At 37.7% G+C, this 26804-nt stretch overlaps 1 protein-coding gene and 1 long non-coding RNA gene across 12 annotated transcripts in view; one reads left to right on the top strand and one right to left on the bottom strand.

Moving 5' to 3' along the window:
• Positions 1-26804, bottom strand: part of PDE5A (phosphodiesterase 5A) — a 101962-nt gene that overhangs the window by 15545 nt on the left and 59613 nt on the right. For 7 of the 10 annotated variants that reach the window (XM_079307133.1, XM_079307131.1, XM_079307132.1 and 4 more), the window contains 10 exons: positions 19019-19601; positions 18242-18331; positions 11927-11998; positions 10768-10857; positions 9438-9575; positions 8906-8973; positions 7060-7168; positions 5295-5379; positions 2317-2492; positions 894-953 (listed from right to left, as the gene is read on the bottom strand). In XM_079307133.1, the coding sequence (XP_079163259.1) occupies positions 894-953; positions 2317-2492; positions 5295-5379; positions 7060-7168; positions 8906-8973; positions 9438-9575; positions 10768-10857; positions 11927-11998; positions 18242-18331; positions 19019-19601 (1471 nt within the window). Of the gene's footprint in view, positions 1-893; positions 954-2316; positions 2493-5294; positions 5380-7059; positions 7169-8905; positions 8974-9437; positions 9576-10767; positions 10858-11926; positions 11999-18241; positions 18332-19018; positions 19602-19831; positions 19853-26804 lie in introns of those variants that run through there. The other 3 variants (XM_079307134.1, XM_079307130.1, XM_079307129.1) reach the window with 2 other exon arrangements.
• The window catches only part of LOC306802648, an 81934-nt gene continuing 67161 nt past the window's right edge, over positions 12032-26804 (top strand). The window contains exons 1-2 of one of the 2 annotated variants that reach the window (XR_013774422.1): positions 12410-12422; positions 12910-12968. This is a non-coding gene — a long non-coding RNA (uncharacterized lncRNA). Of the gene's footprint in view, positions 12969-26804 lie in introns of both variants that reach the window. The other variant, XR_013774421.1, reaches the window with a different exon arrangement.

The following is a 26804-nucleotide window of genomic DNA, read 5'->3' as shown; positions in this document are numbered from 1 at the left end:
GCAGTAATGGTGGAACCACAAAGATTCCATCACAAGCCCTGAAGAGAAGCCTTAGGAGAAGAGCTGCACTCTGGTCTTGTTGTGGCTCTTTATTGATGAGCAGCAGTGTGGTAGGACTGAGGTGTGAAACCATTCTAGAAATATCCTTAGTCTCACACCTTGTTGTGTTGCTTGCCCAGACCAGCCCATGCTACCCAGCTCAGGGTCCTCCTATGCCCTCCTTCCTCTCCATCCCTCCTGTTTGTTTTCATGCAGCAGGGGTGATGCTGTTTCCCTGGAACAGCTGCTGAAGGCTTGGAGAAACTAAGCACATGCTGAGCACTGAAATGCACTTGAAATCCTAGCTGTAGTTATTCCATAGGCACTGGCTTCCAAACACAGAATTAAACATGAGCAGAACAGGACACTGCACAGAAAAGCAACCATAAAAAATTTTAAATCATTGCATTAAAAATTCAATACAGAATTTATGTGTAAGACCATAAAGCTGCACCCATACTTGGAATGTTTGAAAGGTACTAAAGCTGTAAGATATACAGCATTCAGACTTAGCTGCAGAATGGCGAGTTCTCAACATTTTCTTCTGGTATACTTAATCATTATGAGTTTGATACTGACATTGCATCAGTGACTGTCAAACTCCTAAGAAAAATCATTCAGCACAGGTCTGGTTCTCACAGTGCTCTGGCCACCTTTTATCTCTTACTGTAGACATTGTAATATTTCCCTTTTATGTGATTCAGCTCAGGAACCCATCACTATGAGCTTCACTATCATTTTTATTTCTGGAACATATGCCCCTGCCCCTCTAGGGATCACATCTGTGTACAGGACTGGTCTTGGTTTTTCTGCTAAAGCAATATTTCTAAAGTAATAGTAAAAAATTCAATTACCACTGTTACCTGCAGCTCCCTCGTTTCCTCCTCAGCAGCAGAAGCATGGTATGAGAGAACCTAGGGAAGGAAAAAGCAGGCCTTAGTACAAACAAAAGAGCAATGTAATAACAAGATACTTTTCCTAGAGCAGGTTTTTCAGCATTCCACTGCATTTTCTTATGAAATCTTCTGTCCACGCAGATGAGCCAGTTTTAGGGGAGCTCTCTGAATGCATATGGGGAGATATCTGCATCTTTTACAAATCTCCCACAGCACAGAATCTTCTTGAGATTATTTGGCCAAGAAAACATAAATAGCTTCCATAAAAGAGCAAAGAAGTCTGATTTTCTCTTTGGAAAATTTTCATGGCCCACTTTCAAAGACAAATAATACATGAAACAGCTCTTATTAGAGCCTGACATTATTGTCTTAGTAATTCTTTCAACAGTTTATTTAGACATGAAAGTTCTATCCTAACTGAAACTTGGTACAAAAGTCTGAAATACAATGTATTAATTTTAAATTAAAAAAAAATAAGCTCAGATTTTTAACTATTGGGAACATATGACATGAAAATGTTACAGTTTTATTTTTTATAAATAATCCATTTTATATGGTAACCTATAATCTGGTTGGAACTTCCTGTATTATCTATAAAGTGTTATAGTAGGAGACAGAATTGCCAATTTACCATATAAGTAAATGATTTTGACAATAGTTTTACCAACTTTTTTATTTGACATGACCTAATACAGGTTTATTTGAGAACTGTAGAGAAGCCACAGGGCACATAATCCCATTTTAGGAGCTTTGCAAACGCTCCTGTTTACATAATGAATGTTAGGAGATCCAAAGTCTACACATTTTCACTTTCCACAAATTATCACCCCTGAGTAATTCAGCTTCTCAAAACTAAAGACACTTCAGCTGTGAAGATTAACAGGAACCAATTCACAGGCTGGGACCAAATGATGTTCATCTTGATATAGTTTGTTGGAGTCTGAGCAAATTGCTGAGAACCTACAGTAATGCTGCTGTTACTCCTCACACTGGTTTGCCTGAAGGACTGAGCCAAAACCATCACAAAACCCCTCAGACAAGAAGAGGAAGCCCCTTAATCTGCCAAAGCATTTCCCTCTTCCTACACAACAGAACACACCCACTGTGCTGTGCAGCCTCGTGGAGAGGGAGAGATGCCTCCAGTCCCCCTAAACCTCAGGAGTGAAGTTAGGACACAATACCAAGTTCAAGAGTCTGCTGGCAGAGTCAGAAACAAGAAAATTCCTGAGCAGCTCAGCAGCCCAAATGCTGCTCTCCTGAGGGATAACAGTCTCAGTTCAGTGTCCCTGTGAGTAGCTGCACTTACGTGCAGGACAGAGGGGGTCTGGGAACATGAGGCTCTCTTTGGGGATAATTAAGGACCACCTAGATTTGGGCTCACCTCTAATGTCACCATCTGTTTGGCCATGGCTCTTTCTACAGCCTCGTACATCTGTGTGTTCTGGATCCCCAGGCCACAAAAGATGACAAATGCTTCCAGGAACTCCTCATCATTTCTGTTGAAAGCCTTGATTTTTCCTGATTTTTCTTCCATCTTATTCACAAGCTGGCAAACCCCTGTGTCAGGACACAGAAATGAAAGGAAGTAATGCAGAGAATGTATCACTATTGGGAATTAAGTTTAGGACACATCAGCCTGCAGTATAAACCACCAACATACATAATTGACACACAGGAATGCTGTAGGATTTTCCTTTTTTTTTTTTAAGGGTAATTTCAATGTATTATAAAATAAATGTTAAAATATATATATTTCGTAAATTCAAAAGTATTTATTAGGATTTGTAAACCAAAAATGTAGGGCTTCAGAGACTTGATTATCCTGTGAAATTCTAGGGCCGTTTTCATCCTAACTTTTATTATTAATAGTATTCTAGATTGATTAAATCCCTGAAGACAATTTGTCCTTTGGAGGCTAATTAAATTTTTGCAACCATGCCAAAAGAACATTTATGAAAGTCAGAACAGTGGTACACAGAGTTTTTGCTTCCTTATTTGAGTCAGTACTAGGATTTTTTTCAAGTAAATGAACTAAACAGGGAATACCCAAGCTGAGGTTCAAAGCTGAAGTACACTTGCCCATTTTTTGAGGATGTGACTGAATTACAGTCTCTTCCAAACACTACTGAACTCTTTGAGAAGCATCTGACAGAATTCAGCTTGTTAGGTTCAAACTTGCTGATAATTACATTTGTTAATTTCCTATTAAGAATTTCTGGGCTTTTCTGTTCACGTGTCATTGAAGAAGTCTGACAGGTAATTTCTACCACACCTTGCTGCAGTTTAAATCCCTGACACCACTGTGGGCAGGAGGTAATTCAGAAATACACCTCCCCTTAGTTTTACCTGCTAAGAAACCAGAATATTAAAGCAGCTGAATTACAGGAATATGTTGTCTTTGGCCAAAACTGCTTTGGGGGTCAGTACTGTCTTAAGGGAGTCCAAATGTTTTCTCACTCCCATGAGCATAAAAGCTACATTTTTCTGTTTAAGTGCCAAGATAGCCCAGTTGCAAATTTAAAATTCTTAAAAAAATGACCATATGTGCATCTTCCCTATTATAGTGATAATAAAACTGAGAAAAAAAAATGCAGCACACACATGCCAGTTGTGGTTTTAGAAGAATGCTGGCCTCACAAGTTTTGAAGTCTGGTGGCAATGCAGCATTGCATTGAATACAATTTTCAAATTGTATTCTGTTTGGGGAACTTAGAATCTCCTCTAAAGAGACCAAGACCATCATAGCTGCAGATGTTAACTGTAGTCTCAGGGACTGGGGTATCTGAATATTGCAAACAGAATGCTGAACCTTTATGGAATGAGATGCAAAGGAATGGATTATTGAATCACAGTAAAAAAATATAATCCCATCAGAAAAGGATTCATTCAAATAAGTAACAAGATTAACTTTCCCTGGGAAAAAAGAAGTTGACTTAAAAAACTCTTTAGGAAAATCCCATGAAATAGACTTTCAGATTTCTGTTTAGTACAGTTTATGACATTATAATTATTTCCATAGCAACTGCAATGTAATGAACACAAGATTAAGATCCAACAGTGAATTAAGACCCACAATGAATTCTCAAAAGACACAATATTTGCACATAAATATCTTTTAAAAAATAGAGAGCTGCAGTAAATATACAGTGTATTACTTATGACTCTTTAACCTATTTCAATAACTTGCCCAAAGCACTGAGAGGTCCATTGATTACAAATAAAGGAACTCCAAAATCTTTCATTGGGACAAAGTTATAAAATCACAGCAAGATTCTGTAGAGCTTTTACCACACACCTGAGAAATGCACAAGTCAGGAGAATAAAGTCATTTTCATCTTTCTTGATAGTAGATTTGCTTGGGTTTGATGTGGACAGTTTTTCCCACCCCCATCCCACTTCCCAAATTCTGGTTTGGGGTATCATAATCTTAAAAATAACTTTAAAAAGAAACCAAACTTATAATAATAGTCATAATGCTATGTAGTATAATAAAGGAACTTCTGGTTACTGTTCCAAAGACAACTTATTGACCTTGCCCTATTAAATAACTGAACATGAAGCAGCTGTGAAACTATAAAATACTTCAAAGAACATTTCCCTACAAGAATGACTCAGATTTGAAAAGCCCACCTAAATGGGTGGCCTGACTGAAACTTTCAGTTTGAACTTCAATAGAAAATCTCAATAGAAAAAAAAAAAAAAAAGGCAGATGCAACTGTTTTATTAATAGCTCACAGTATGCTGAAATATCTCTAATTAAAGCTCCACAATTCTATCTTCATCTTGGTCATCTAGGGTTTGTTGGAATATTTAAAAAAAAAGTAATAAAAGAACTCATGAAAGAAGCTAATAGCAGAAGAAATTTCAGAGAAGTCCATTAAATAAAGATGAGGTTGCTCTTTCTGCCTCAGATGCTGAAAACCCAAATCTGTCTTCTCAAAAAAGGGATATCATATTAACTATATAAATTGGGCCATGCAGTTTTGCCATCATTCTCAAAGAAAATTATTTTAAGACCATTAAGAAGGCATTCTTGGAACTCTTTAATATTTCCTTGCCAAATTTTTTAAAGCTGATGAAATTGGATTCATGCTCCCATCTAAGAATCAGTATCTTTTATTTTCTGTTTGCTTGTGGGACTTACTGATGCCAGGAACAAAGGCTGACACTCATTCTCTATTCTTTGGCAGCTTATTAGGTGAGCAATTTATATTCAAGGTTGCAGTAAACTTATTAGTTAATAACATGAAAATTAAGGATCTTCTCTCCTAGCTTGGATTGCATGTTGCTGTGATTTTACTGTGGAGCACATAAATTTCTCTATGAAATGTACAACATTATTTTTGTGAAGATACCTACCTATCACTTTATTCTTTTTTCCATTTTTTATTGGTGTACACAGCAAACTCTTTACGCTCCGACTTACATTTTCTGCACTGTCATTCTGTTAAACAAACAGAAAAACACAGTTACAATTTTAAAGGCTGTTTTTCAGGTGGCTGAAGTGACAAAGCTTTTTTTAGAGCTGAGTTCCACAACTATTCTTGGTTTGCATCTTCCTTCAAAAAGCAACCAGGTGATCCATGAGTTTGCACACAAGCAACAGGCAGGAACGCTGCTACAGCTAGGTCAGCATTCTGTGCTCTTCCCAGGACTTTGCAACATGTCCCATGCTCCAACAGAAGGAGATCAATTTATTTGGGGAGTGGAAGGACAGAATAAAGATGCCTCCTTTTCAAACACCTGGGGAGAAAAGGCCACAGCTCTGCTCTGACTGCTCCAGGAGTAGTGCAGCAGCTGTTGAGAAGTGCTTTTGTCTGATCTCTAATAAAGAAATGGGTACATGCTAATGTTTCTGATCAAAAGATTTTTTTTTTTAGTATTGTTGCTTTGTGCTCTGGTGCTGTGCAAGACTGTAGAGAGTATCTTGGCAGGATTCTCGTGAGGTGAGCGTGCTGTTGAATGTCCTCCAAAGAAAGAGGCAAGCCAAGGTTTCTAGGGCATTGGCAACACCTGGGATTTCCCTCATGTCAGGGTGCATCAGCTTTCAAAACATTTATCCTACAGCCCTGCCTTGCCCTGCTCCTGCAGTAGTGCAAGTGCAGCCTCTGTTTTGCTGAAAAACACTATTCAGATTTCTTCTAAAAGCAACATTGCTTGCTTTCTATGGGTCTTTTAAATACATAAGGTGAATTCCAGAAAAAAAAAAAATTAAATAACTTTAAACCTACTGAACAGTCTGTTTCCAACAAACAGTTGTTTGGATGATTCTCAAGGTATTATTTTTATTTTAAATATCTTCAGAATTATCACCTCTTTCTTTATTAAACTATACAGTATATCCATTGCATTCTGTCTGTACTTCCAGACTTGTACTTAAAGCAGGGTTAGTCTAAGAACTCAATTCCTGTGTTGCTCAGTCCATCACAGAAACCCACTCCAGAACATCCAAGAAACCTTGCACAGGAAAACGAAAGGAAACAACCCAGCTCCCCACCATGAGGCTGCCCCTTCTTTCCACCTACTGGAAGAATCACATTGAGCACTGTGTTTTCTGATCATTTTGTTGTGTATCTCAGAACAAATTTTGGTTAAAAGCTATCTGCTGACCACAGTAGCTCCTCTCCCTCTATGTTTTAGGCTTAAACACAATAGTAAGAGCAGACATCTCATTTCTGCACTGAAAATATGGGAAAATACATAATTAAAATTTTGCTTTTTATTGATGATGGTCATGAAGGAAACCTGATTGGAACCTGAGCCTTGCCAAGTGAATCTTCCCTCCTCACTCTCCAGCATCCCTGTGTTCAATCATTCACCACATCACCAGCTCACACTTGAGGAAATGATAGGGAAAAGCTCCCAAAGAAAAGTGAAGCGGATCCATCTCCACTGCAGCAAAGAACTTACATCTATAACATTAATCTTTGCCAAACCAGAAGGGAAAGGAAAGGATAAAAGGGAAGGAGCTTCTGAGAGCCTCCCAACACTCACTGTGTGTTTGCACCATTTTAACTAGGGCCACCTTGACAGAAATAATATGGGGAAAGCAAAAAAGGTTTAAAAGTTAAACAGAAAAACATCTTTCATTTCTGAATTTCAAACCTAAGCTTATTGTACTTACTGTCCATGGAAATCTTCTGTCTTTGCAGACATCTGGGATGTTGAGTGGCTCCATCGTATTCTTGACATACTGAGCATACATGTAATTGATTTTGTTTGTGTCATAGTCCCTGAAGGATACAACATTATGATTATGTGTTTTGCATAAAAGTGAGTCATTTCATTATATCAGGCAGGTTATATGACAGAAGGATATATAGATAAAACCAATATATATATAATGGAGTTTAGTTCAAATCCTGTATCCTACTCCAGCTGTCATCACAAAACTGCAGCATGGATTGGTGCATGCTTTCCACCATTTCTTTCATGTTCAACAACATTAACACTGAACACCAAATTGAAGAAATAAACAATTCCCTACAGTTTACACAGATGAAGACTAAAGAGTGAACAGCTGGGTTTATAAAGAAATAAACAGAACTATTTGAAAACAAACTGCATTCACAAATCTGGCACTCCTGAAAGACCAATACTGGGTAAAATTCACGTATCAGTTCAAGAGAGTGCAGCAGGCATCACTTGTGAATTTTCTGCTTCTAAGTTCATTTCAAATCTGTTCTAAAGGGACAATCAGTCACATGGAGGTTCTGTTACTGAAATAGAACTGTCTATTCCAAATCAGGACATAAAGTGTCTTTACAGAATCAATCATATCCACTTTTTTAGCCACAATTTATTTAAGGTATTTTAATTCTCTTAGACCCTTTGCCTGCCTTGGAGGAGGACATATGCCCTACTTATAAACCTATTCCCATCAAGCTCCTGAAGTTTCCTTCCAACATCTGACTTGACTTTCATTATCCTCCTGGTATAAGGATGATGCAGGGCTGGAGGAGAGGAATTATTCTTTGTTATTTCATACACACAAGGAAATGTCCCACAATTCTGAAAAACAGAAAATTCTGATTTGGGGCTTGATTCAGTGTCCTTGACTGCATAACCAGCCCAAAATTTTATATTATGTAAAGTAATACTTCCCATCTAATCCATGTCATTGTATTTCTGCTCTTGCCTGAAATTGTGCCCTTCAAGCATTGCAGAAGTTGTAACTGCAGTGGTTGACTCAGTGCAGTCCTCGGCATATAATTGTGTTGTCTCATGAACAAGAGTCTGATCAGCAGCTAAGCCTCTGAGACTCCTCTTCCCTATCAGGTGTGAGAAATAAGTTCCTGGTGGCCCAGGCAAGCTGTATATGGAATTAAACTTAATATAGCAAATATTTACTGACAGTAAATATTACAGACAGTAATTTTCCAACTTCAGTACAGAGGTTCAGGCTAACTTTGGGAACTATTTTATCTGGGTATTTTAATTCAGCTCTTTATCTCTTTATTTTCCTCCCAGTTGAACTCTTTAGTAGTTTTCCAAAGATGAATGAGAATTTGAACTTTAGGACTTTATTCATGATTTGGTCAGACATGTTCTTTGAGTCATCTTCCTTCTCTATGACATGAGGATAATGATTAAAATAATTGATTAAAAGCATTATTTTGGTTATTATTTGCATATGTCTCCTCCACAACATAGTCATCCACAGAGATTTCTTTGAAATCAGATTTAGAGCAGCTCCTCTGTACATTTCCATAGCTTAGCCTTAAAATATGAATATGTTCCTGGACTGGCAAAGTGAAGAGATCAAGCCCTTCTCCTGCTCTGTTCAGTGGGACCTTTTTAAGGTGTGAGAGTTGGTCTATGCCCACTTCAAGGGAAAAGCTGCTCTATAAAAATAGCAGGAATACACGGGATCCAGTAGAAATAAGTCCATTATTATGACAAGAATATTAAAAACATAGTTTTTTCAGCATTCTCCTAGGATGAACAGAAGTTAGAATCAATTGGTTTACCTCTTCAGATTTTCAGCTGAATCCTCTAATTGCTCAGATTCCATGTGAAAGACACTAGAAAATGTATCCTGGAATATCAAAAGGATATTTGAATACATAGGTGTATAAGGTAGTCATTGTTTAGAACAGTATTACTCATTAAAACCTTGTTGCAGCTATCAAGACTTATTCTGTACTCAAGACAAGTGTAAAATTATTTAGATTCATTCCACATCTGCCATCCAGCATGCTGGATCCTACCATAAAGGTATTTTTAATACAATTTTAAATATCACTCAAGTGTCTTGAATCTCTACTCATGACCCAGAGAAGAAATGCTGGTATTTACAAGCTGTACCAAATTTATATGTCAACACAGAAATTCTTTAATTACACAAAGGCTAAAATCTGTCATGTCAACACCCAACCTGGGCAGATGCCACAAAAGAAAAGAGAGAATGAAAAGACAACAGAACATAGGAAAATGGAGGGAAGCCCACCCCATTCCCAAGGAATAACCATTTCTGCTGTCAGACAAAACAAACACACTCACGGGACAATCTTCATCCACTATGAAGATGGTACACCTCTGCACCTGCATGAAGGATATTATAGTGGCTGCTATCTTCTTCAGAATCACTTCCAAAGACTGCTGCTCTTCAAAAATTAGGCTGGCAAGGTCAAGAAGCACCTGAAGAAAAGGTCATTTGTGAGGGTTTGACTAATCGTGATTGATGCAATAATTATCGTTACTGATATCTTTGAGTCTTCTCCTCTCCTCTGAATCAGGGAAGCCAATGTTTATGTCTGTGACCAGAACTAAGTTTTGGCTCTCAGATTGCAAGGTAACAGTCAGTATTAGCCAAGTTGACATTTTTATGGCAGAATTAAATAGCACAATAAGCTGTCTGATATTTTCAGTCAGAAAAGCAGAATAGATTTAGGCATTAGTAGGTCAAATGAAACCTGTGAAATCCAGGCAACACAGTTGCTTGTCCTTAGGAAAGCTGTTTTCCTGTGGCTCATGTGTGCATTCTGAAACCAATGGTATTTACATTTTTCAAGATTTCTGAACACAATTATTCTTCGTTGTAATTCTAACAGATCCTAATTAACTCATTTGGTGAAAACATAATTTAGATACAGTCTGATGTATTTCAAAGCTACTGTTGAAGGACTTAGCTGCTCAGATATGCTCTTTTTTCCCTCACAAGAAACATGAAGGCAATTTAATAAACTACCCAAATTTGTACCAATTTTGAAACACTGATAGTCATTTGGAAACTCAGACCTACCAGGAAAATTTTAGAACAACTGCTGTTTAGTCTTTTCCCTGAAACATTATCACATCATACAGGGTAGGCATATTCACCCATAAAGGCCATGGTATTAACAACCCATCAGTTACAGTTGGCAGCAAATTAGAGCTATAGCAATCAGAACAAAATTCAGTTTTCCATTTGATCATTACTGAAAATATGGTTAGTGGCTGTTATAGTGATAATAGTCTAGAGGAACAGTTTGTATGCCCTTTGCTATTTCACAGGGATATTCCTTCCTGCCTGTAATTTCTGGAGTCTGACACCTCTGGTGGTTTAATGCATATGGTGAACCACAGGATACCTGCAGGCAATATCAGGTACATTAACATGGAATGAATTTTGTGACATCTGGCTCTACCTGACTCCCCTAGACCAATAAAACAGCCCAGGCTGGAATGCACCCAGCCTCCTGCCAGTGCAGCTCCTGAGAGCTTTATCAGAGAGACAGCATTCAGTCACAGGGATTAAAGGCAGCCAAGGAATAACTATCACATCAGGAAGAGGAAGAGGAGGCACTGATTACTTGCAAACCCTCCTAATTTCTGTACCCCTGGGACAAACCTGATTGCGCCTGTTCTCGAGCAGAGACGTCTCGTACAGCTGAGCATTGTGAAGAACAATTCCACAAAATGCCAAATATGCTGCAAAATCCTGCAGACAAATGAACATCAGCATCTCACACAGATCATGTTCCACAGCATCTGAACTCTACTCAAAGATAAGCTACTGCAACACTTTGTTTTCACTCTGAAGTATTAATTGGGTTTTTTTGTTATTTTTGGCAACCACATGTTCAGGGTCTGGGTTGTTTTCAGCTACTCATAATTTCTTATTTCCTCAAGAATCCCTTATTTTTAAAGCTAAAATCTGAAGATCATTATCTTGATACAAGTAGGGTTCATCTAAAAAGCATTTTCATGGAAAAAGATAATTGTGCAGCAATGCATATTTTATCTAGAAAAACTGACCACAGGCAGTTCACCCCTCTGAGGGAATTCAGTCCTTGAGGAATTGAAAATAAAAATTTGCTTATATAGCAAACCCAAATTTTTTTTTCCTCATTCAGGATGGGATTAATTCTGATAGCCTGTGTTTTATTTTAAAGGGGAAGTTTTAAAGAGAAAGGGTGAACTCTGATTATTTTCTTGCTGATGGTTAATCAGATTGTTAACCAGAGCATGGTTTTTGTCCCACCTATCTGAATGTGAAATCCAGAAAGTTTTGAAAAGCAACTTCACTGGGGGAATCAGGAATCCCTTCTACTGGCCACTCTCCTGATTCCCTATATTGTTCATAATTTATCTAAAGCTTTTTCTTTTCCTGCAAATGGTATACTGAAGTGACATGGTGTTTAAAAGAGAATCACTCCACAAATTTTTATATTCAAATTGTGTTTGTTGGGATTACCATGAGAGTTAGAACCAATTAATTAAAATTTATGTCCACTGAAAGTTACGAAAGTGTTTTACAGTGCATTTCAGTAAAGTAAGCCTGTGTTTCAGAGATAAATGGCATAGTGAACCAGAAATGAAATTATTTCACATCCACATTTCTCATGGCCTCAAAGAAAAAATTTGCAGAATTGCTAGGAATGCTTATGTTCTCAGAGATGTTTAATTTTTAATAACTTAAAAATTTCTGAGCAGCAGGAAGGTTAAAAACATATCCATCCCCCTCCCCCTATGAAAACAGAATAGATGTAAACATCCAGCTTTTATACCTTTTCATCTTGTTCAGTGAACGTGCCACCAATGCCAGATTTCTTGTTGATTGCTTGAGCCACACCAACAACCTAGTGTATTCAAAACAGAGAAATCACCTAATTTTTACCAGTCTGTCACTGGATTCCATTTCTAGGCATATTTGTATAAGATAATAAATGATCATTACAGATATTCACTTGGTTGACTATTAAATCAGATTGTTAGGATAATAAACATTTCCTAGATTACAGGATTTGAAGACTTAGCCTTTCACTAATATAATTCTGCATTTCCATTCCTTTTGAGACAAAGTATTATTAAGCTGACAAAGCATGCTGCAAAGCTATTAAATCTTTTCAGATTTTTTAGCATGATAACAACAACTGATAGAAAAAGCTGCAAAGGACTTTCTTTGTTTGAAGTGTAATTAGCACTTTGCATTGGTTTTACACTAATGATGTTTTTTTTAATCTTGCTTTTTTAGGATGAACACTATCAGAGGAAAACTGTGTGGTAAGCATGTTTAAAAAGTTGTATTTAACCATTAACGGTAAAGTTGTAACTGCTAAACTGATGGAAGACATGTGCTTTTATTTTCGTAATGGAAAAGAAGACAATTTACTATGTCTCAGCATTCCCAAAATACTGATGCTGTCAGTAAGGCCATTGTTTTTTAACATGAATCACTGCCAACTGTGGGCTCAAAAATGTCTGTCTGAAATAAAGCTTAACTGTCAGCTCCATTCCTACAACCCCATTTTTCCCACAGTCAGCCTCTTCCTTGCTTCAGTGAGGAATATTTCTCATCCAGTGCACTTCCTTTCTGTAATAGCAATGCACACCAGCCTGTATACTTCTCTGGCAGACTTTGAATGAAAGCAAATCCCTTAACCAGTTATTATGCTTTTATGTTAACCTACATGTGCAGAGGTTAATGCTTAGACCTCTTCTCATGCCACTGTCTTTCCTCGGTGCTGCTGATTTAATTTTTTTTTTCCAGTTTTGATCCAGCATGAGATAAGAAAACTTTAACAAGACCAGAGTTGTTTCACCCAAAAGGTGAGTACTTTCACATTGGTTGTTTAAATACATCCCCTCCATGAAAGGAAGTCTGCAGTGCTTAAAAAACCAAAACCTATAAGAAAACAGTAAAAGGACCATATTAATACAGGGGAAAAAGGGACTATTTAGGCTCCTTTCATCAGCACTCCAAGTTTCAGATACTCTAACAAAAGCAGGTGTTGCAAAAGCAATGGTCAGTTTAAGATCTTTGATAAGGCCTTTCAATAAAGGATTTTAACTGAAGGGGGGGCAAGTAATGAGGAGAATAAACTTGCTAAAAATTCGTGTTGACTTGGTGAGGATAAAAATTTTGTGCATATGCAATCCTTTCTCTTTTTAGTTGCCGTTTCAGTGGCATTCTAAGCTTCCAGACAACTTTGTATTGTGCCCATTTCTTTTTCATAAAAAATGAAGAGTTTTAAAAATTAAACTGGTCCAAATTCTGGCTTCATTTATCTCAGTTAAAGTTTCAGTGCACTTCTCAGAATTCCATAGAATGCGGTACAGAGACAGTAATGAGAAAAAACTTCAGACAGGCATTTTTTAGCCATTGGAGTCTTGCCTGCAACCAGGTAATTAGGAGAAGATGTAGGAAACTTGAGAGGATCTGCTCCTGTTACTAAAGTAATTATGTAATTAGGACAAAAGTCAATCGTGGTAGCATTTGGGGCCATGGAGAACATATGCCTGCATTTTAGAGAATGCTAAGCAGAGTATGAAACCTAAATCCTAATTTTTAAAACATATTCTAAACAAATCACAAATGACAATAGGTCAAATCTCATATCTTCAGCTGGGAGTTATGCTAACACCAGCAGAAAAACTGAATCAAAGGTGACCAACTGCTCTGGGCTCAGCTACACAGGGAACTAAAAAAGGTCAAGATATTACTCTGGACTGAAGAAAACCAAGGCTGAGGGAAAGACTGAAGTAATTAGGATCTGCTTATGCTCTGACACCTCTGAGTATATGGCCTAATCACTGAAGCAAGCAGTGCACTGTGGAGTGCTACAAGCTCCTTTTCCTAAGCTTTCCCTCCAGTTTGGACTAGACAGGTGGGGTGATAGAGCACAGTCTATCTAGAGGAGTCCTGCAGTTCCCAACAAGAGCCTTCTTCCAAGTTTGCTCGATCGAAAGAGCACAAGGGGTGAGCAGAAGGGAACTCCCTTTGGATCAGAAACCAAGTATTTTGCTATTTTCCATTCAGATCACATAACACAGACATAGATCACAAAGACAAAAGCAATTTTATTAAGGAATTATTCCCTTACTTTCAATCCCAAAGAAGAATAACCCTTCCATCAATTATTGATTCTGTACTCACACGTTTTACCCCACCTGAACACAGCTTTTCTGCCTCTATTCTTGCTGGTAACACAGGTGATCTGCCAGTGCTCTACTTGTTCTCTAACCTTTCTTTTCTAGCTGTGCTACTTTTCCAGTTTAATAAATCCTGATCCACATTACAAGGAGAGATTTCTTCTAATTATCAGACAACTTCATTTTTACTCTTTTCTTGCAGTAGCTGAGTCCTGCCTCTAAAAGTAGCAGGCTACCTACCTTGAGTACCCAGTGGGTGATGACTGATGACTTCAATGCTGATGACTGTGCTCTAGATTTTATATGGATGGCTTCCTGCTGCAGTTTTTTGCACATTAAAATTACAGGCCTAATTCTGTGAAAGCTGTTCCAACTCTACAGGCAGCTGGTGCCTTTTTCAGTAGGTTCTTACTCAAGCTGACTTCTGATGTAATTTTGCTTCTCAAGAAGATGTATTTTTTATTTACTTTGCTGGCACCTGTGGGAAAATTACCCTAAAGCTAAAGAATGGTAACAGAAAATGGGAACTTGACATTTTTGGTAAGAGAACATACCCACTTCAGAAGACAAAGTAGTGTTGACCTTATTTTGCTCTCCTGGTCTTGTAGAGGTTGGACTCAAGCTTACAAAATCATCCTGTAGTGACAGAACTGTATTTACAGACTTCCATTTTTTATCAACAGAAATTTCACATCCCTTTCAATCATTCATGCCAGCAGTAGCCTCCATGCTTTGCAGCAGTCTAGCTGCTATAATGTGTGTCTCAGCATAAGCTGGAAATCCATCCAAGAAGCAAATTACTGATCTCCATAATCTTGCAGCAAGACTGCTGCTGGAACTGAGTTTGTTTCAAGTCATCTTGGCTAGACCTGCTCTCTCCTGCAGCAATTGGGATGTGTGGTGTCTGAAGGGTTCACAAGGGGAAAAATAACTTAGCTCACTAAAGGTGACATGCCCAGTCCTATTTTATGCAATAAAATTCAACAGGGGATTTTCAAAGGCTGTTATAATTAGTAGCATCCCTGATTTATTGGGAAGAGCTTCTCAGTGACAGGAGATAGGGCCCAGTGAAAAACAAACCAACAACTGAGTGAGCATTTTGCCGGAAAAAAACCCCAAAATTTCCCCAGCCAATTACTAGGAAATTCAATCTTACATGCTCACAGCCTGACAGACATCTCAGTTAATTCAGGTAAAAGCTCAATATGAGAAAATCCTAGAGATTTTAGCAGAAATTAAACTGAGATTGATTTTTATGAAAATTACTATGCCCAGCTCAAAGAAAAAAAACCCAAAAAAGGCAGCAATAACAGAAAATTGTGTCACTCCTGGAGATCTTGTGTGGTAGTTGTGGTGGCTCAGTGCTTTAGATATCATCCATTCTCCATGTATTCCAAGCCTGCTGGAGAGCTGTAATGAGTCTTCATCAGCTCTGGAGAATTCCACAAGTTGGTTTAAGCTGAGGAATAGAGTAAGGATGTCTATTCCCTATCCAGTCCAGTCATAATGACTGTTTGTTTACAAATATCTACAAAGCCATATGAAAGGTAAAAAAGTCCTCTTACTGCACTGCAGTGTGTCTCGTTGCTACTAATTCCTGGGCCCTTTCCATGAGCTCTTCTGTGAATTCAATTGTTTTCATTTATGGATTTTCTTACTAGCTGTTATTTTTAAATAACAGCTTTGGTTTCTCACATTCCTCGTGGAAATATAGGCAAATGTGAAAAACATCTACTGGAAAAATCTCCGTACTTCAGCAGGCCCAGAGGACTTAGTAATCAGCATGAGATTTTCCTCCTCTCAATTACTGACTCTTTTGTTTTTTAAAAAAATAGCACTAATACTAAACAAACAAACAGAAAGCCCCAGTTGCTCCGCTTTCTCAGTGTTTATTTTTGGATGTCTTCCATAATCATCTTTTGACTGTGATTGCTGACATCCTGGGCTAAGAAAGCATTTACAAGCCTCAATATTTCTAGAGGGGCTTTGGGGATTTTTACATTTTATCTATTTATTATTTTAACAGGGAGGAGCCAGTATTCTGGTTTTGTTGTTTGGGGGATTTTTAAACAGAAAAAGCAGCAGAATGCGAATGGAAAATTAAAGACTGATTCACTGACTTCAACGTCTCTCCAAAAACATGTCAGTCATTTCTATAGTGAGAATGAGAAAAACCTTCTGTTAGAGTCTATGAAACTCTGAAAAAAATTAGGAACTGCCATCCTTTACTGTAAGAAATCTTACAGTTTAATGCCTTCAAATTATTGCCTATGAGTGTAACACTCCTCAAACTTCAGGTTGGCTGAACTTGTTGAAATAAACAAATTCCTGCTTCATTTCTGCTTGCTGATGCACTCAGCGGGAGGAAGCTGGCTGAAGATACGGCCCATTGCAGGTTTATTCAGCCCTTAAGTCACAGTGGGCTGGACAAACAGACTGCAGCTCTTTTTCCTTCCCCCACCCACCACCAGCACCTGGTGGGAAGTGAGCACTTCCACACTCCCCAGCCAGCAGGGCTCTGTAGCTCCTTTCTATGCCCAGTTGACAAAAATCAACTGGCATGGCTTGGATGAAATTGGAAGCCTTGCATCAGCCTGACATGGACCACTGATCCTTGATAGTTCTTCAAAGGACACCTGCTCTGCTCATCTGCTGGCCCAGGGCCAGCAGTGGCTGCTGCCAGGTAGAAAGAGGAAGACTTTTAAGCAGGAGTGGGAGTAAGAAAGGATCAAGTGCTGTCCTTGGAAGAATGGAAGAAAATAATGTAAGCTGAAATTTGCAGTACATGAAGAAAGGAAATATTGTTCATCTGGGTCAGCTAGAATAAGACTCAATAAACAAGTTAATGCAGGAGTTTAATCAATTCATTTTTTAAAAAAAGGGTTCAATGCAGTAGAAGTCAAGGTGACACTACAAAAGGAGTGAAAGATGGAAGAGCAGAAAAAAGAAGGTATGATGTCTTCAATCTTGGCAACATTTCTTTTTGGAAGCTTGAGCTTTCTGGAAGCAAACTATAAATACTCTGAAAAATACATGAATTCCAGGAGAGCAAAATCTCCATTTCAAAGCTCTGACACACTGTGTGGAGAGCCTTACATTTCATGAGTATTCTAGAACTGGTGATGTGACTGAAGGCCACTACAGTCAGGATCAAAGAAAACCCAACCACACTTGTTTTACTCCCTAAGTCAAAGGCTGCATCTCATCTTTTCCTGTTCATTGGCTTTCATGCACTTTACTGAATTCACTCTTCAAATACTCAGGGCAAGAACTGTTGTTAGCTCATAAAAAGTATTCTCCCTACTGCAATAGCATGAGACAGGATGTGAGAGCTCCCATGAGAAGCAGCATGGACAGGAAATATGGACAAGAGTTCAGTGAAGAGATTCACATTGTTTCAAATTAGGAGTAATTTAAGTTAGGACTTGAGGATGACTTTTCTAAATCACATTGATACTGTCTGTTTTTCAGTGCCTGATGTCAGGCACTTAGCTCACAAGTAATAAATTACGAACCATGTTGAGTTAAAAGAGTGTAAAAATAATCAAGTTTTTAGACAATGATAAAACCCAGTTTGTGCTCTCTGAATTAAGCAATATAGATACCAGCTAAGCTGAAGTACAGTAATGTAATCACAATTTGAGATAGACCAGTAAGTGTGCAGAGAACTTTAATGGTGACAGATACTGAGTACAGGAAGCAGGAACAGCACTTCTGGAGTTAAATACATATATTGTACTGCTGCATTTGGGATTAAACTCTCCCTGACAGTTCCCTTTGGCTTACATTACTCAACTAGATAAGATAAAATTACAGTCTAAACAAACATAAGCAGACTTGCTTAAAAAAAAAAATGGTTGGAAGATGATGACTGCCAGCTAATGAAAGTTTAAAGCATCAGCTTGACTGGAAATAGTATTATGTGAAGTGATCCCAAGATTGCCACTTACCTCTTCCCTGTGATTCTTTATAGGCATACAGAGAATGCTCTGAGTCTTATACCCTGTGATCTGGTCAACTTCAGCATTGAATCTTGGATCCTGACATAAGAGAAAATGCCATTATTAGACCATTAGCCTAAATATCAGGGTTTTTTTTTCCCTTGGATAGATTAAGAAAAGTTTAATATCTTATTGGACTGTTACCCAGGATATCAGGGTTCCATTACCAGCCAATAAGTATATAAAGTTGTCACTATCAGTGTGTTAACAACAGAAAAGCCTTTGTGTGGAACATGAGTGTCAATAGGTTAAGACCACTACTATAAAAAACTAAAAACCTTAGGAGAAGCTTTCTTTTTTTGAGCCTAGACTGTCATTATAATACTTATGCTCATGGATTAACCATCCCTAACTTACCTTTTATCATCAAGAAAAAAAATTACAGAATTGAAAGACCTGTGCCCATAGAGGAACACAGTTTCACAAATATGGTTCGTGGTTTTGCTTTTAATAAGGGATTGCTAATTTCATTTATTCATCTCAGTATTGAAGTCTGAATAATCACCTCAATAGAGCACTGATTTTCTTGTTCTAGCTTCACATTTCTGTATGCACATATATCTATAATACACATATTATAACCAAAACCATGGTGTTGAGTTTGCATCTTGACAACTTCAAATCATATAGCACCCAATACAGGCATTACAATGGCAATATTCCAGCAGGTGATAATGTGGCAGCTTCTTTTCCAAGAATAGATGAAGATAAATTTCCTTGGCTTACCTCATAGGCATTCTTGATGTTGAGAGGCTGCCCTATGGCTGCCACATGGCCCACAATGCCCTTGTTCCACTCCAGGCGAATGCAGTTGTTGGAAGCTTCTTCCAGGGTGGATCCTTCTGCCACGTCAAACAGCCTGCTCACGAGAAACTTCTCATTGGAGCTGTCCTCACACACCAGGAACAGGGAATAGCGATCGGCAGCGATCAGCTCGTGGATGTGTAGGAAGATCTTATGGCAAAGCGCTGTGACATCTAAGTGACTAGAAATATCTTTCACCAGTTCTAATAGTCTGGAGCACTGATCCCCTGCACTGGTCTCAATCCTTGGTGATTGCAGAGGCATCTGTTCCTTTTTGTCAGAGCCAGAGAGGAAGCTCACTGCTCCAACCGAGTCCTTGACAAAAATAGGCCTTAAGGGTCTGTCAAATTCAGAAGCGGAGATTTTCCTCGCTGGTGTCCCAGAGCTGGTGGTCTCGGCACAGGCAGGCTGGTGGCAGGCACAGGCTTCACTCTGGGACTTGGTTCCCTCCTTGCAGACTGGGATGGTGTGAACTCTCTCAGCAAACCATGCATTAACCATTTCTCTGTAAAGCAAAACCAAAAATACAGCAAATGACGTGAATTGAAAATCCTCTAGCGTGTATCGGAAGCTGACGCTGTGAGAGGGGGACTAAACCTCTTCACACAGAGGACACTAACACACCTTTAGTCTCCTCTGTATCAATATTCTCCAGTTTTATGCAGCACTTAGCCCAGATTAAGCAGTAACATTTTTCTGCCCCATAAAAAAGCTATTTTTGCCTAGAGGAAATACCTGAATAGGGCAGAGGACCACTTATGGTGTGGCTTTCAGAAGTTTACACCATTATTTTGTGACAGAAAAGTTCCAGTCATTTCCATTCCTAAGATTTGGATTTCTGTATAGGAAATATATAAATTAATCTGAAAACAAAACTTTCTGTTTCTAATCTCTAAGAAGAATTTTGAACTTTAATTCTGTCAATCACCTGATGCCATTCCTATTTTTCTGTTGCCTATGCACTATTTTAAAGTTAACTTCCTCTGCCCTCCAAGTTCATAAAAAATGCTGGATGGACTCAAGGCATCAAAGTTTTGCTTAAAAACCATCAAAGAAACATGAATATTACCAATTCAACCCCCTTCAAAATAAGGAAAGGGCAGACTGTTTTCATGCATCTCTCGTATTTCCTTTCCGTGCAGATGATACTCTAACTCAACCCCAAATACTGAATAACCCAAAAATTGCATTTTTAATAGCTCATCACCAATCAAAAATGCCATGCATCTCTAGTATTTAACTGTGCTTCTCAAATTAACTACAAAGCCAACCCTAATAATGTCCTCACTAAACACAGCATATCATCATAACATGTGTATACTTTTTTATCACTATAATATTTTCTTATTCAAAATCTGAGGGTTTTTTCTTTCTGTTTATTTTTGTCTTTTGTTTGGTTGGGTTTTTTTAAATACTGGGCTTTTTATTTAATTTGCTCAGTGTCAATGATTCCTCACAGCACATGCCCTACTCTCAGAAAAAAATGGGTTTTTGCTGTATTACATAACATCCGAGCCTAGGAACAGCAAAAATCCTATTAACAAGTCTGATCTTTTGGAAACCTTTCATGGTGGTCATGTTTTAAATTTGGGATATTTCTTATTTGCTCAGCAGACCACAGGAATTCTGAGAGTGAAGCTGAATGGAGCCATGGAACTGAGTCAGGTTAGTCAGCCGCTGATCAGTTACACGAGTCGGTGTACGTTACAAATGAAAAGCACTGTACAATAGTCTTGTGTTCCTTACAGCACACCTTGATCTTTGCTGGAGGATCCAATCCTGCAAGCACAATTAACCCTTAACTCAAAGCAAACTGATCAATTAAAATCTAAACTCCAACAATATTATTTTTAATAGCAAGCCATCCACAAAAGGAAAGTCACTTGACTTCTGTTAGGAAGGTTTTAAAATGTTTTTTCAATCACATATCACTTAGAGACCTCAACTGTAGGCAAACATGCTAGAAATAATTGAATTATTAAAGACCAATGAGCCTAATTTATTAAAGCAGCAATACTATTTTTTTGGTGCAGTAACCTCATCCAAGTGTTTCTTGCAGTGAGGCAAAGAACAACTAATATATTATTAGAAATTTGACTTTAACAATATTACCTTCCAGTACTTAAACAGAATAAACATTAAATGTGGGAGCTGTGACCATTTATTACTGCAATGCATAATATGATTTGCATAGGACAGTGTCACATTTGCAAAAGCTATTTCACTGAGAGTCAAAATAAGAAGCTAGCATTTGGTAACACTTGGAACTTTCATTTATTAGACTAAATGAGAAAGAATAAAAATCTTCAATTAAAATGACCAAAAATATTCTTAAGAAAATCAAAAAGCTAAAGATACAAAAATCTGTATGTAAATAGAGTGCAGCTTCTAAAATCAGTGCTGTTAACTCTTGTTAGCATATGTGTTATATGTGGGTCCATTTTATATCACTCTGGTCTCCTCAAAATATAAAATTACCTGGCAATTTTAGCTTCTCTAAAACAAAAGTATCATCTAACACTAAAGCTGCAGAAAAGAACCTTCAAATTCCAGCTGGAGTCAGTTATACCTCAGACACAAGAAGGTAGGTATAGAAAAACTGATAGTTTTAAAGAAGATTGGTGACTTGACCCAGATTCACGTGTGTGCTGACTTTGTTTCTGAGCACTGAGCACTGGCATTAATGGAAGGTAAGATTGAAAGTAGCAGTAATAACTGATGGAGGGTGTTCTCCAACAATTGATGAGGCTCAGAAGCCATGTAATTGAAAAGGCACATGTTTGGAGGCATGTTTGGAAACCAACCTGTGCTGTTGTTGGGCAACAGCAATTTGCAGAGCAATCTGATTCGCTGCTTACATAATCCTGAGGAAAAGAGAGTATAAAAAGGCATTTTGCCTACTGCTTATTTACATTGAACTTACATATGTGGATGTGTTGATAGAAGATGCAAGGCAGAGAAAGAATCCGTTACCTTTCATGCATAAAAAGCTACAGCAGAAATTTATCAGTGGAAACCTGTCATTTTATTTATTCTGCAGTATCATGTTATGATTTCCCCAGGCCTTAATGGTGTAGCAATAGCAATCAGTAAGAACAATGTGCTCTGAATGCTAATACCTATTCTCAAATTGTGGCTGTGAGATTATTAGTTTTTTAGCCTCTTGCCTTTTTACTGTGTAAAATAAGCATACATTTCTTATGGAGGTTATTGAGGGATGTGGAATACAGCTGTAAAACCTTTCACATGAAAGGAATTATGTTTAACAAGAACTGACTACTTGTTGGGTATCAGCCCTGTTTATGAAACACTTGAACATTGAACAGAACTATATGTGGAGCTGCATAATTACAAATAACATATTCCTTTAATTTCTCTTGAGTGATGGCTCAATAATTTCCCAATACAGCATGTTATTCTCAGAAAGATCTTTAGATTGACAACAACAAATCCTTAACTAGTGAAAGCATGGTTTTCAACTTCAGCCTTTAAAGCATTTTACTTTGGGCAACAGGAAAGCCATTCAAATTCAACTGGAAAAAGAACAGTGTTCAGTGACCTTTACCAAATGCCTCTTCTAACAAGGAAACTATTTAGCTCCTTTTACTCACCCAGTTACACACAGGGGTGGGAGAACCAGCATTTCGAATGAGCTGACGTATTCTAACGCTATTTAAAATCTCTCGGTGTCTTGACATGCGTTCGCTTGTTGACACTCAGGCCTATTTAACAATGCATGACAAGAAGGGTATTATGACTAACACAAGTACTCTCACAGCACAGAATTAGCTCAGCAGATATCTGACACCAGACATGGCCTGAGCCACAAGTGAGGCTCCTGGAAATTAGCAACGAGTGCCATGTACAATTAAGTCATCATTTTGAAAGGACTGCAGGATGAAACCGACACTTGTGACTATTCATATGAAAAGTCTTCAGCAGGCATTGTCAAGAGCTGATGCTAAGGACAAGACCCTGTAGTTTAGAAGTTGCAGGAGCAGATACTGTTCCACAGTGACCCATGCAGACAATTAAACTCAATGCAGTGTCTCTATACCACCACGGCAATCACTGTGAGCTGAGAAGTTACAGCACCCCTATTCCTCATGGCCAGGATGCATCCTTTACTGCACTATGATCCTTTAAGATGAACCTTCACTCAAGAAAGATGTAATTTATTCCAGAGCTCATGAACAGGAATAGTAGTATATGAAGCTATCATTTTTTACTCACTCCTATCAGCCAAATCAAATCCTTCCTCTATAAAACATGACAGTAGTGACTGCTGAATTTGGCTGGTGACTTGATCAGCAGATGACAAAACTGGAGAGGAATTTTGAAGTGATAGTACTAAGAAGGGGATAAAAATGCAATGGCAGGCAAAACATCAAAGAAAAAAAAAGAAAAGGATATGATTCTTCCCTCTATCACCTCCTATATACGAGCACACGTAATTTGCAGTGCATGAGACCTTGTCAGCTTCAGAGGAATTAAGACTCTTTGGCCCTGATCTGTTAAATGCTGCACACAAAGTAGACCTGTCCCTAAAGCAAGAAGTTTTTGGTATTAATAGGCAATAAAAATAGAAAATCAATGATGGAGAAAACACAGGCACAAGGAAGCAACATGTCTTGAGGCAGGTCATGCAGGAGTGCATGTGTAGAGCTGAAGAGAACCTTGCTGTATTTCCTGTGCCATATGCATCAAAGCCATATTGACACAACACTAATCACTATGCTACTCATACACTGGGAATATTCAATAATTTATTGTACTCTTGGCTTCATTGTGATTATCTTCAAAGTACACAGCAGACTCCCAGAAAGAAAACCAACAGCCCAGCCCAGTGAAGATGGTTGAGTATGAACAACCAGGTTGTGTTTGTCTTGATTACATATCACCACTGCCTATGTAAGAACACACCAAAGTGACCATCCATCACAACTTCTTGGCACCTTTGGAAAAACATACAAAAACCACAATGCAAACCTAACTCTGAGATGCAACAATGACAATAAAAACTGCATGCTACTTACCTTGCACAAAGAATGCATAACACTTGCAGTTCCATAACTGCAGTAATAACACAGTAATGAGTAGTTTTCAGTGAAACAGCAGATAATTCTGTTTTCTCTGTTGCTCACAAACCATTCATATATACAATATGCAATGTTTTAGTAGTCATGTGGACTGTTCTGCTGATTTTTCATTCAAACCAACAGTTATTGTTAACACACTTCTGGAGAGGGATTATAGACTTGCCTACTAGAAAATGCCAGCTTTCAAGTGTCTGAATTCCTGTAGCCTAATCCTGGCAAGGTTGAAATCAACAATATTTCAAGCTGATCTTCATAACTGTTTTCTCAGTTGCCTTCCATAAAATAACCACTAGATGTCTTCAAATTTCTCTCCAGCATTTTGACATAATTTAGACACAAATAATTTAAAGCATTAGCAAAAACTCCAAAACTATTCAGTTTTAGCAAAGGAGTTTGACATGCAAAGACTCTTGGATATTATGCTTGCCTTCCTGTTTTCTTTCTAGTACTTCCTATTTCACAATCACATTCTTTTTTTTGGTCTCTTTTCTACCAATGGAAAGATTTACTAAATTGTATAAATCCTCATTAGATGGAAACAGTAAACTAAAGGTAAAAGAAGTGTTCTCAAACTGACTAAAAGAGCAGATTGACAAAAACAATAGATGTTTTTCCTTAAACCCTTCCCAATTATAGTTAGTGGAGATGCCCTTTCTCACAGTGGTAGGCAAGCAGTTCTGGAATATGAAGTATGACAGTGCCAGATTTTTAACACAACTTGGTCAAATATATTAGCATACATTTAGCTTTAAACATTTCAATTGGTACAAATTACTTCTGTTTGAATAAAGTTCTTAATTTAGAATATCAATTCTTGATTCAAACCATCTCACGAGAGACTGAAATAACTTTTTAGAATGATAAAACTTTAATCTTGTCCGATGCTCATTTTTTTTTAATAGGCAGAGATCACTTTATTATTTGTAGCAAAAGTATTCAAATTGGAAAACTAACACTGACAGGCTATTCTTGTCTATTTTCAAGTTTTCTTTAATAACCTAACTTCAAGCTTCACTTTTTACAAGGAAGCTTCCTTCCACAGAAGAGACTTTCTACTTGCACTATAAGGAAAGGCAGAATAAATCCTCAGGGATTAAAGTGCGAATTCTAAAACCTGACCTTTATTTTCCTCCCTATGTTTGCTTTTTGCTCCAAGCTCAAAAAAAAAAAAAAAAAAGGTTAAAAATAACGAGGTTACTGAGCGGTCTTGTTGGGAAAGCAGTAAGACAATACCAGTAATTTCAGTGAAAAATGGATTAAAAGTTAAATTCACACCTTCTTGGAGACCTCATGTAAATCTTCAGCACTACTTCATTTCCACCTGAATTTCTAAACCAGGGGTTAGGTATGACTGAAGTGGAGCAGACACTCTGGGATGGCTCTCTCTGCTAGGGTGAGTTATCCACAATGCACAAAGAAATGGGAGAATATATATCTTTTACTAAGCAAATATTTTGTAGCAATATTTTCAGTGCCAGACCCAATGTGAAATTGTAACCATTGTGTTATCCACAAGGGCTGTTTGAGTAGGGCTTCTTCCCTGGAATTTTGCAAATAGCTCCTTTTGTATTTAATGTCCTTTTTAAAATACTGTTTTCTTCAAGTCAATCATATAAATGAGAAAGCATTCCATGTAAATTTATGTATGTTTCTTTTCCAGTAAGGAAAAGAAATACTTCTATATTGTGCTTTTATTAATTATATTTTTTGCATGACAAAATCAAAACACTTTAATAGAAATGAAAATAGGTGGTAGCATATTACTTCATATTAGTCAAGAATGTATTTCCTAAATCCTCCTCACATGAGGGTTCTTCAGCAGATACCCAATACAGAACCTCCAAGATCCCCTGTAAGTTAGAAATCAAAGAAAGGTGTCGAACTTAGTTGAGTCTCCTGCAGAGGCAATGTATATCTCAGCTCCACTTTTCTCCCCAGGAATTTGACCCTGTTCTCTAAAGTCTCCCCAGTTACAGCCACAAAACCACCCAACAATGGAAATGAGATTTCAATGCCTTTGGCATTATCAAAAGTACTGTAATATGGTAATAGTTAGCCTGAAGCAGAAGGAGGCAAAAAAGGATGTTAACTGTCAGAGTGGTTCGCCCCATCTTATTTTCTACCCATCCTCTAAGGTTTACCAGTATATTTTAATTAATGTATTCTGCACAGCCATTTGTTTCTTTATCACATAGGGCAAGCAGAACTGAGTCAAAGTACTTTCTCCTTGTAGCTACTCACAGTTTCTGATGACTAGTTAATATCTATACTAGAGATTCTGTGTAGGAGTTCAGTTTAGTGCTTTGGGGGTATTTAAGATGTAAATTGCTAGTAAGTGGTTTCTTATTTCTCGCATGACAATTTCTTCAGTCTACAGTAATTGCTGTTTTAGAAATTGTTTCCAAAATACTCCAGCACTCACCTCACTTTATTTCCAATGACAAATGCCAGAAGTAGTCAATCACATTTGCAACTTGATGAATACAGGTAACATTCCTCACCTTCCTGAATACTTTTTGAATCGATAGTTAAAAATATTTTGGGGTTACTTAAGCTTAGCTGTTATCGTGAAAGGCATAAAGAAGGATATGGATCCATTATTTATAAGT

The sequence above is a fragment of the Erithacus rubecula genome (assembly GCF_903797595.1).
Source record: "Erithacus rubecula genome assembly, chromosome: 5".
NCBI lineage: Eukaryota > Metazoa > Chordata > Aves > Passeriformes > Muscicapidae > Erithacus > Erithacus rubecula.
The sequence above is the reverse complement of the archived record's forward strand: the minus strand, read 5'-3'. Positions and strand labels throughout refer to the sequence as shown.